Source organism: Crocuta crocuta, unplaced genomic scaffold (genome assembly GCF_008692635.1).
Source record: "Crocuta crocuta isolate KB4526 unplaced genomic scaffold, BGI_CrCroc_1.0 scaffold11, whole genome shotgun sequence".
Taxonomy (NCBI): Eukaryota; Metazoa; Chordata; class Mammalia; order Carnivora; family Hyaenidae; genus Crocuta; species Crocuta crocuta.
Window position 1 is genome coordinate 4461970 of NW_027528624.1, and position 11596 is coordinate 4473565.

General features: G+C 43.6%; 1 protein-coding gene across 5 annotated transcripts in view; it reads left to right on the plus strand.

Annotated features, from left to right (window-relative positions):
* The window catches only part of SYTL3 (synaptotagmin like 3), a 98298-nt gene that overhangs the window by 9368 nt on the left and 77334 nt on the right, over nt 1–11596 (plus strand). For 3 of the 5 annotated variants that reach the window (XM_077755127.1, XM_077755129.1, XM_077755130.1), the window contains 2 exons: nt 7121–7399; nt 8910–9542. In XM_077755127.1, the coding sequence (XP_077611253.1) occupies nt 9433–9542 (110 nt within the window). In that variant the 5' untranslated portion in view covers nt 7121–7399; nt 8910–9432. The remainder of the gene's footprint in view (nt 1–7120; nt 7400–8909; nt 9543–11596) is intronic. The other 2 variants (XM_077755132.1, XM_077755131.1) reach the window with 1 other exon arrangement.

An 11596-nucleotide genomic window follows, 5' to 3' on the forward strand; every position in this document is an offset into this window, starting at 1 on the left:
TCACACATGTTTTCCCCACATGGTTCCCCCCCTTCCCCAGCCATCTCCACTTCCTCCCTAAGGAGAATCCCCCCTTCCTCCTTCTCTGTAGATTGTTGCGGTTTATTTCATTTTTTTAACTCAAGGACCATTTCCAGAATTCCATTTTGTTTTTGTTTTATTTGTAAAATTTTATGTAAATCCAAGCTAGTTAACATATAGCGTAATTAATAATACTTTCAGGAGTAGAATTTAGTGATTCAGCACTTATATAGAACACACAGTGCTCATCCCAACTCCTTAATGCCCATCACCCATTTAGCCCCTCCTTCCCACCCAACACCCACCCCCCAAGCAACCCTCAGTTTGTTCCCTGTATTTAAGAGTCTCTCTCATGTGGTGCCTGGGTGGCTCAGTCGGTTAGAATCCAACTATGGCTCAGGTCATGATCTCCTTGCATTGGGCTAGTTGCTGTCAGTGCAGAGCCCATTTTGGATCCTCTGTCCCCTTCTCTCTTGGCTCCCTCCCCCATTCTCTCTCTCACTCTTTCTCTTAAAAAAAAAAAAAAGTCTCTTGGGGCGCCTGGGTGGCTTAGTCGGTTAAGCGTCCAACTTTCGCTTAGGTCATGATCTCGCGGTTCGTGGGTTCGAGCCCCGCGTCGGGCTCTGTGTTGACTGCCGGCTCAGAGCCTGGAGCCTGTTTCAGAGTCTGTGACTCCCTCTCTCTCTGACCCTCCCCTGCTCACGCTGTGTCTCTCTCTCTCTCCTAGAAATAAATAAAACATTAAAAAAAAAGAGTCTCTTATAGTTTGCCTCCCTGTCTATTTTTATCTTATTTTTTCCTTCCCTTCCCCTATGTTCTCCTGTTTTGTTTCTCCAATTCCACATGTGAGTGCAATCATATATTTATCTTTCTTTGATTATTTCACTTAGCAGAATACACTCTAGTTCCATCCATGTTATTGCAAATGGCAAGATTTCATTCTTTTTGATCACCAAGTAATATTCCATTGTAAATATATACCACATTTTCTTTATTCATTCATCAGTCAATGAATATTTGGGTTCTTTCCATAATTTGGCTATTGTTGATTCATTCTTGTGATTTTACACTCATCCCACCATGTTATAATTTGTTTGCTTCCAAGTCCGTATTCTGGCTGGAATGTGAACTTCCTGAATGCAGGAATTGGGTCTTCCTTATTGTACATCCTTAGTAGCTGGCATGTGCTTGGCACACAGAAGTCCTAGTGACCCATGTTGCTGAACCCATGCCCTAAACACCATAACCCAGTCCTGTCTGGAGGCCAGAGTTGTGCCCGGATGCAGCCTGACCGGATACAGACAGAATGGAAATACATGGATTGAAGCACCGTGCTGCGTCTAGGAGGGGACCCCCCAGTCCCCAGCTGCCTTTGTCCCTATCAATCCCTGAGAAATGGTTTCTTCTCCTACTTCGGGTGCTTCCTGTATGAGGGACGAATTGCGTGGAGGAATGTTTGGGACTTGCTGGCTTTGTTCCAGCCATTGCTCTAGATCTCCACCTGGATGATTTATTTCATCGCCGAACCAACCCTGTGAATCAACCCTGTGAAAGGGACAGCTTTCTCTAGGTCACAGAGGAGGCAGAGAAGGAAGGGGAGTCTCACAGAGATTAAGCAACTGGCCCAAGAGCATGTGGGTGTGCCCTGGATTTGGATTTCATCCCAGATCGTCCGCTGCCCCCACCGACGTGGAAATGGGATAGTTTGGTGTAGAGTGCTTCTCTAAGCGGCTGTGGAGATTTTTCCTTCAAAATGGTGCTGTGGTATTGGTTTTATGCCTTACCTATTGCATGTAATCAGACAGTTGGGGGAGTGCTGTAAAGCCAAGGTGGACACCCTTGCAAAATTATAAACGTGCAATGGGAAAAGGAGGTTGGGGCATCCTGTGAGTGAGACCAGAGCCCACCTTCTTTGCTTGGGACAAAATAAATGCAATTTAAGAATCTGTCAGGTGAGTGAGACAGTAATGAAAAAGGAGCATCTCAGAAAAATGGATCTGGGAGATTTCACCTCTCTGGCTGCGGGGCTGCGAATTTCTGCACGCCATCATTAAAATGCTTTTTAGTATGCTTCTCAAACTCTGAAATGACTCCAATTCTCCTGTGCTTTTCAGACTTCTGAAGGCTGAAGCTTTCAGGGTGCTTGCTCACCTGACTGTTTTTACTTCCTACTCAACTTGAATTCGTGCTTCCTGCTTTGCAAGCAAACCCACATGACACAATGTTCCCTGGGTTTCTCAACACACGGCAGATATTAAGGACCTGCTTGCCGGGTGGTGAGGGGTCACTAAAACTCAATGTCACCACTAGAAAGGATTCTTGACTACAAGCCAGAATGAAGTCAGTGTCCCCATAGAGAAATACATGAAGTGGAAAGGTTTTATAATGAAGGAGTGATTCATTTTAATTGTAAATAAGGAGAATCAAGTAGCAATTAAGCTGGACCTTGAAAGATTAAAACTCATGATGGTGATACTGTTACTACCAACAATAATTACAGCTAACATTTATCAATTGCTTAGTATATACCTGCCACTGTGATCTAAGTACTGATATGTATCAACACAGTTAAGCCTCACAACTACTCTGTGAAGCAGGCACGGTAGTTCTCTGTATAGGCAAGGAAGTTAAATCCCAGTGAGTTATGTAACTTGTCCAGCATTTCAGCAGTTAGTAAGGGGCAGAGCTGAGCTACTCACCCACACAGTCAGGCTCCAAACCTGCTTTCCTGACTGTTCCCTCACTGCCTCTGAGTAAATTAGATTTTGGTCAACAGAGGGAAGAGCAGGAGCCAATGCACGGAAAAGGAAGAGTGCATGATGGGCTCAAGGGAATAGTCTCGAATGAGTCCACCATGGGAGCTTTGGACACTTATTGGGAGTGGGGATGCAGAAGTAGGAAGACACTGGGGGTGGTCAGGAAGGCCATGTTTGTGCTTCAGAATTTGTTTCTAGGCCATGGAGAAGCTGGGCTCCCGTGCTGGAGGAAAAATGTCACATTCCCACCTCAGTGTTGGTAAATACACTGTCCCCACCTGAGGGACGCCCTCTCTCTGCCTGAGACAAGCTCCTCCTCTTCTCCCAGGCTCGGTGGGTCTCCCCTTTGTCATGAAGGCACCTTGTGAGGGTTACAGATGTTACTCTCCTACCTTATTCTATAATCCTAGACAGTAATACGTAGCACAGTGAGAGGACCATGCAAACTGGTTTTGATAGATTTCATGTAATTCTTTTATTATCTCCATGTTCTGCTCCAAAACATCGCATCAATCAAAACATCCACGAGAGAAGTAGGTTTGTTTTATTCATGTTTCAAAGACTATGAAACATATTCCGGCATGGTTTCTACTACAGGTGACTAGAAATGGAATCTGTAAAGGTGTACCTGACCCCACTAATGCCAGGAGGTGGTTGGAATTCTTTCTGACTTTCTTGGTGTTTACCACGGTCCTGTACTCCATCCTGACTTCCATCTGCCATCCTAGAAACCTCTGGTCACTAGGAAGTTCACTAAAAAATGACAACAAACAACTTTAAAAATTGAAAATAAATTGTCACCATGGGTCTGGGGACACTTTGTCTTGCATAAATAGACCATGCGCCAAGAACAGTTTTAGTGAATCATTGTGGAGTGATTTGCAAAATGGATCACACAGTTGAATCTCCAAGTTAGCAGTTGATACAAAACTTCTAAGAATTCAAATGCCAGCCTACCTGGGATAAAGTGCAGAAAGAGCCCCAGAACTTCTATTTAAGAGGATGGAAACAAATGCAGCTGAAATAATTCAAATAATTTGCATCTGAAAGAAGACCTCTGCGCTCTCAATTATAACCTGGAAATCAGACCTGACATTGCATATGCAAATTCACAAACTAAAGTCCCCAAACCAAAAACACAAAACAACCACCAGCAGCCAATTCTGTATTTCCCTCACCCATTCTCCTACAAACCTAATAATGTGTCACAATATGAACAAGAGAATTATACAATTTAATTTGTTTCTTTAAAATATGTTTTTTTATAGTTTATTTTTGAGACAGAAACAGAGCATGAGTGGGGGAGGGGCAGAGAGAGAGGGAGACACAGAATCTGAAACAGGCTCCAGGCTCTGAGCCGTCAGCACAGAACCTGACACGGGGCTCGAACCCATGAATTGTGAGTAGTGACCTGAGCCAGAGTTGGACGCTTAACTGACTGAGCCACCTAGGTGCCGATACAATTTAATTTGTAAACGACCTTAGAAATTATTGGATCTTCTAATTCAGTGGTTCTTAAAACTATGAAATTCAATGCTGTAATTCACCTTTTAATGTCCAGAAATACAATCCATGCATAGTATAACCTACCTATACACTACTACTACTACTACATCATTATCATAAGAAAAGGAGAAATAAAGGAACCTTCTAAATTATAAATTATATATTTAATAATTATAGTATGTACTCATATGTGTAAACTATATTAGAAGACCCAATGAAGTTGTCAGATGTTTGTGTAAAGAGTCATGTTGAATTTGACATTTACAAGTGTAGATTGTTACCCATGCATGGCAAGAGTGATTCAGGTACTAAAAGCCACGTTGCCCTTAATGATGCAACTCTCTGAAATGATAAGCAATTCTTGTGAAAGTTTTAAATGAAACACAGTACAGTTTTCCTTCAATTTACACAACAGTTGCATTCTGGAAAACTCAGAATACATTAAAATCATGCAAAATATACTTTATGTTTAGATCAGAGTTAAATTTTATCAGCTAACTAATTTTTTCCCAATGGAATGATCTGGTAAGATAGTCAACATTTGCGTGGGAATGCAAGACAGTTCTTTGTCACTCTGCCAACCAGAAGCACCCCACAAATTTCAAGATGTAAAGGTTGTACCACCCCCATTGAAAATCTTGAAGGAGTCCCAGGAAGCGAGCATGAAGCAGCCATGGCTCAAACCTGTTGCATGGACTGTCCAAGCCACCAGGCCAGGAAGGACATTAGAAGGACACGGGAAACCAAAGAGAAAACGTCTTCCTCCGTTTCTGGTAAAACTCGATGTGACTGGGGCGCCTGGGTGGCTAAGTCGGTTAAGCGCTCGACTTTCGCTTAGGTCACGATCTCACGGTTCGTGGGTTCGAGCCCCGCGTCGGGCTCTGTGCTGACTGCCAGCTCAGAGCCTGGAGCCTGTTTCAGGGTCTGTGACTCCCTCTCTCTCTGACCCTCCCCTGCTCATGCTGTATCTCTCTCCCTCTCTCTCTCTCTCCTCTCTCTCCTAGAAATAAATAAAACATTTAAAAAAAAAAAAAGAAAAAAACCTCGATGTGACTGATTCTGGGGTGATGCCCTACGAACAGTACCAGTTTATGACTCTGGAATGATGCTCTCTGCAGTACTGAGGCCATCATTTCAAAAGTCACCCCTTGTTTAGACAGGCTCTGGAGACAGATCCTTCAGGTCAAAGAAAAAAGTACGTTTCCATCTACCAATAGAAGGCTTTCCTCATAGCAAATATTAACCAAGTGCTCGCATGACCGAAGGCTTACAGAAACTAGAATCAAATTTCTGGAAGTCAAGAGTAGAAAAACACAGTAGGATGCATATGGAACACCTACACCTCCAGTTTTCTAAGCTTCTGCCGGCGTCAATTTGGAATGCCAGAAACCACCATGCTTTGCTCTCCATTTGAAATGGGTTCAGTGAATTGTGATTTGGTCCTATATTCTTAGCTTTAATGTAAGACCAATATAGTAATGATACCTCAAGCACAATTTTGCTACTTCTGCCAAACCGCTGCTCAAATAATTGATTGTTTTCTTAGTCTATGTATGCCCTTTATACCTCAAGGATGTCCTTGTGTTCTTTTGGTATAATTGTCAGAATGATATACTCCACCCTGATTTTTTAAAAGATTTTATTTTTAAGTAATCTCTATGCCCCATGTGGGGCTTGAACTCACAATCCCAAGATCAGGCATCAAATGCTCTATGCCAGGCGCCCTTATATGACCCTGATTTTTCTTTTGTTTTGTTTCTTTGGTTTTGCCTTGGCTGTAAGAAGGTGAGAAATACATCCATGCTCAAGGACAATGACTGTTTCACTGCAGGTTCCTGGTAGAATGATCTCTTTCCACTCTGACTGCTGATATTTCTCTGACTTTATCTTAATTATTCTCTGTGCTTTTACTATAAGTAGCATCATATTTTTGTTAGACAGGGGATAGGGTGTAGGTCACCAGTCATTCAAGCCATGTGCTCTAAGCACTTGAACAGTGTTGGCACTTGGAAAGTGCTCAGTATTTGCTGGATGGATGGATGATGGATCCTAGAAACAAACTGAATTTCACTTTTCTATAGCCAGGTGTGAATGGCCACTGAGAGAAGGATTAGCTCTCTCTCATCTATGAAAAGGGCACTTCCCACTGCAGCCCACAGCCCTGGATTTGATAGAGGATGAGGAGTGTTTTTAATTGATAATTGTATTCCTATATATCTGTAAAACCCAGCCATCTGAATGGGTGACAATTTGCGTGTTCCAGAATTCTCCCAGTGAGCTCATTGGCTGCGTCATTTCCAGCCTAGCACTGCACGACCAGAGCCAGAGGGTGGAGCACCAAAACCACCTGAGAAGAAAGCTCAGTGCACACAAATCATGTGTTTTGAGCCAAGTGCAAAAGTGTTCATTAAAAAGACATGAGGGGCATCTGGGTGGCTCTGTCAGTTACGCATCTGACTCTTAATTTTGTCTCAGGTTATGATCTCACAGTTGGTGAGTTCGAGCCCCACATTGGGCTCTGCATTGACAGCGCAAAGTCTGCTTGGGATTCTCTCTCTCTCTGCTCATTCCCCCCACCAAAATAAATAAAATTTTTAAAATTTTTAAATAAAAATAAATAAATAAATAAATAAAAATTAAAGACTTGAGAATCAGACCACAAGCATAATTCTTGGTCCAGTGGTATGGTTCATGATTAGAAGTAAGACAGAAAGAAGGACCAAGGGGCAAGTTTAGAAGAAGTAGGCTCATAATGTTGGTGACTTATATGGCCACTTTGTGCCTCACCGATTGTCACTTGATTATACTTTATTCCATATTACTTTCCTCTTTTCCAGAGACTCAGATCCTTGGGGAACTAAGATCTACAATTTCCATCTGTGCATCTGGAAACTGGGGACCAAGAAGAATCGAGGCTTCACCCCAGTCATACAGTGATTACCAGTCAGGCTTGGCCAGAGCCCAGAGTCCTTGTTGATTTGTCATTTTCCCACCGTCTAGATAGGAAGCCTTTTGAGAGCAGGTGCTGGCGAGAACTTGACTAAAGACTAGAGGCCGAGTGTGTGCCTATGCAGAGCACCACCTCTCCCTATTTGTCACGCAACCTGTGCATTTGGGTGAGTGATGTATTTTGACTTTGTCTCATGGTAGAGAAACTGACAAATCTAGAATCCCTTAAGCCCCAAGTCCTTAGCCTATAGGGACATGAACTTGGATGGAAAAAAGATTCCATCTTTATTTATTTACCTCTAACTACAATGTAGCATTTCCTTCCATCATGAATACAGGCATCAAACCACAGGAGAACTAGCAGGACCTGTTGATGGTCACCGACAGAAATCACAGACATTTTCGTACTACAGTGCATGTTACAGATATCTCAAAATGTGATTTATAATCATCACTACTTTGAAATTACAGTAGTTGTTGGAACTCATGACTTCATGTATCAATGGACATATATGTTACTATATTATAACATTTCAATATAATCAATTCCCTTTGTAATTCAATGTATTTTATTTTATGCATTTAAGGACACAGGCTTCCCTAGACTACCAAAGATTAAGGAAAAAAGGGTAAGAATCTCTGCTTAAAGAAAATGATCCCTTAGGGCTTTATTAACCTCTCATTCAGTGATTTATTATGAATCATAAATTAATGTGAGTTTCTGTTGAAGCCCAACAAAAGAGTCTAGGTTCTAAAGCATTGAAAGGAAGTCTTGTTACTAAGGAAATCATGTAGATTTGATAACAAAGTGGCATTACAGAAGGTATATTGATTTAATCTACACTTTCTGCATTTCACTGATACGCATCTAGCCAACATTTTATCAATTCAATGGCATCTTCTTGGCTGGGGGGAGGAACAATTTGAAGGTCATGTGAGCTCAGTGTCACCCATGGGGAAAAAAAGGCAGGGAGAATGTACGCAGAACTTTTCAATCAGCATTAAACAGAAACGAGATCCCATACATAAGGTAGTCCATGAAAACCATTAAAAAACATAAATAATTAATATATCGAGGTTGTGATGATGTCCCGTCACACCTCCCCAACTGACTAAAAGGGGTGTGTTTTTTTTTTGAGTTTTGAAGTTAATTGTAAAAATAATAGCTAAGCCTTGAGCACATTGTTCTTCTATCATATTGTCAGTTACAATGAGGTACATTAATCATGGACCTTTATGTCTCTAATCATGGAGATACTGGATTCATATTAGAACAATTCAAGTTCAGGGGCACCTGAGTGGCTCAGTTGGTTGAACATCCAACTTGGGCTCGGGTCATGATCTTAGAGTTCGTGGGTTCAAGCCCCACATCAGGCTTTCTGCTGTTCAGCACAGGGCCCGCTTTGGATCCTCTCTCCCCTCACCACACTCCCCCTCCCCCACTCTCTCTCTCAAAACAGATACATAAACTTACCAAAAAAAAGAACAATTCAAGTTTTTGAAGTTTGTGGCTTTGAGAAACATGAGAAGGCCAATTTAATAAATTTAAATTCTTACATTATCACCATGGCAGAAAGTGCAAAGGTCTGTGTGGAACGCTTTGTGTTTCTGAGGCAACACTGCAGGCGTGCACAAGCCAGGGAAATGATGCCATTTTTGTTGCTGTCTTTTCTACAGGTATTGACCTGGCTGGGCTTTTCATGACCATTCTGGCTGACCTGAGAGCACTGGAGGGGAAAGTTATCTTCTAAACGTCCTTGCTACTCCTCTTACCGCCTTTCGTAAGTTCCCTCCGACTGGGGCTCGCTTCTGCTCTACAGAAATTATCTGCTGAGAGCCATGCCTGATTTATAACAATCTCTGGCAAAACCCCAGAAAAAACGATAACACTTTTGTCTTAGACGGACATCAGAGGCGGCAGCGGGACCCAGTGGGGAGGGTCCCCTGGTGGCATGAGCCTCTGGGAGCCGTGAGTCCAGCTGAGGGACCGCGTCTTGGGGCTTGCTTCTCCCCAAGGAGTGTGACGCAGTTAAAAAGGAAAAAAAAAAAGAGCCACAAGCCAATGAGTTGCCAATGAAATAGGAGAGGAAGTGCTTTCAAGCCGCCGAGTTGCTCCTGGATGCTCTGAGCTCACCCACCCGCAGCCAGGGTGCTGGGTCATAGAGTGACACTCCACGCGGGTCCACGCACGACAGAAGGAATGGCCCAGGAAGTCAGTCTGAATTCCCTCCAGGACCTGGAACGCGATGTCATCCTCCAGGTGCTGTACCGAGACCAGGCGATTCAAAACGTCGAGGAGGAAAGGATCCGGTATGCTGTCGCCCACGCGCGGCACTTCCCTGCGCGCAGCCTGATGCCACCTGGCTTTGCTGCTGGCTCGCTGCTGCCTGCTGACCGCTGGGCGCCCCCCCTCCAGCGTCCCGGTGAGGGGTGGGGGCCAGGTGGCCCTGCCCTGGGACTGAGCTTCCCTAAGGGAAGACGGAGGTCGCTTTTGTCATTCACTTAAACTAACGCCTTTCTTTCTGTGATGAGTGTGTTGTGGGCTGCTTGTCGCTTTGCTACTTTGTAGGAATAAATCAAAAGCAGATTTTCAGCTTGTAATATACCTGTCAAGGGAAAGACCTCCAGAAAAGGGCTGCTTCCATTGTGGGCAGATCGGGTGCGATCCGTCCCTGTCTTTTTCTGTGGGTGCTTTTGCCAACAAGTTGGCTTTGAGGGGAGGGGAGTGTAAAATACGAACCTGCTCGGCCTGTTCCCCTGACTGATCTGCCAATAGGAAGTTTCTTTCCTTGTCTGTCTAGAAGCTGCCCCGGCTGGTTGGTAGTAGTTAACGCTTTCCAAAGCAGCGCCAGACCGCATCAAAACTGCTGACCGTTAGCAGTCAAGATCCACCTTTAGAAATGGTGACACCTTGTTTATCAATGTTTATAAAGGATGTGAAGTCTAGAAAATAAGTACATGGAATAGGCTTTTTTTTAAAATTTCTTTTAAGTTTATTTTTGAAAGTCAGAGAGACAGCGCGAGCAGGGGAGGGTCAGCACAGAGCCTGACGCGGGGCTCTAACCCATGAACTGTGAGATTATGACCTGAGCTGAAGTCGGACGCTTAGCTGACTGAGCCACCCAGGCGCCCCTGGAAGAGGCTTTTAAATTTTGTTTTGTTTTTAAACATTTTGTAATGTTTATTTATTCTTGGAAAGACAGAGCTTGAGTTGGGGAGGAGCAGAGAGAGAGGGAGACACAGAATCCAAAGCAGGCTCCGGGCTCTGAGCTGCCAGCACAGAGCCCAGTTGGGGGCTTGAGCCCACGAACTGGGAGATCATGACCTGAGCTGAAGTTGGACACTTAACCAACTGAGCCATCCAGGCGCTCTGGATTTAAACATTTTTTAAAGTTTATTTATTTATTTTGAGAGACAGAGAGCACACATGCACAAGCAGGGAGGGTCAGAGAGAGACAGACAGAGAAAGAGAGAGAATCCCAAGCAGGCTCTGTGCTGGCAGCTCAGAGCCCGATGTGGGGCTCAGTCTCATGACCCATGAGATCATGACCTGAGCCAAAATCAAGAGCTGGATGCTCAACTTACTGAGCCACCCAAGGGCCTTATACTTTGTTTTGTTTTCAATGGCAGAACTCTTTCAGAGTCTGCCAAGAAAAATGCACATATAAAGTAAAACTTTGGGCAAACAAATGCTTGAGGAATGAGAGAAATTTGCTGATTAACTGGAAGGTACAGTGTTCTTTTTCTGTCCTCCTTGGTTATCCCAAAGCTCTCTAAATGTGCTTATATTTTCTTCCACTAAAAAATTGAATACACTGAACAAAATGGAATTGCCTTTGATGATTAGAGGCCTTTCAGTGATTAAGAAACGTCATTTTGAGTATCAACAAAGTAACATGGACACTGTGGAAGCGAAGCTTTGTTCCAAAGGGTACTGATTGCAGGGAAAATCCTGCAAGTTGAATGTCAGCTATTTCTCTGGGACTGGCTTCTCTCTTCTAAAAGTAGGTAGCAGACACATTTTCTTTTTCTTTTTTAAAATGTTTTAATGTTTATTCATTTTTGAGAGACAGAGCATGAGTGGGGGAGGGGCAGAGAGAGGGAGACACAGAATCTGAAACAGGCTCTATGCTCTGAGCTGTCAACACAGAGGCCAATGTGGGGCTGGAACTCACAAGCCGTGAGATCATGACCTGAGCCGAAGCCAGACGCTTAACCGACTGAGCCACCCAGGTGCCCCCCAAGAGACATTTTCATAAAAGAGTATTCTGGTTAAAGACACCTCTTTGGGGTCCAATGTAGGATTCCTTTGCACTTGGGCTATTGTCTAGGGGAAATAGGGACTGGAAATGAACTGACCAGCC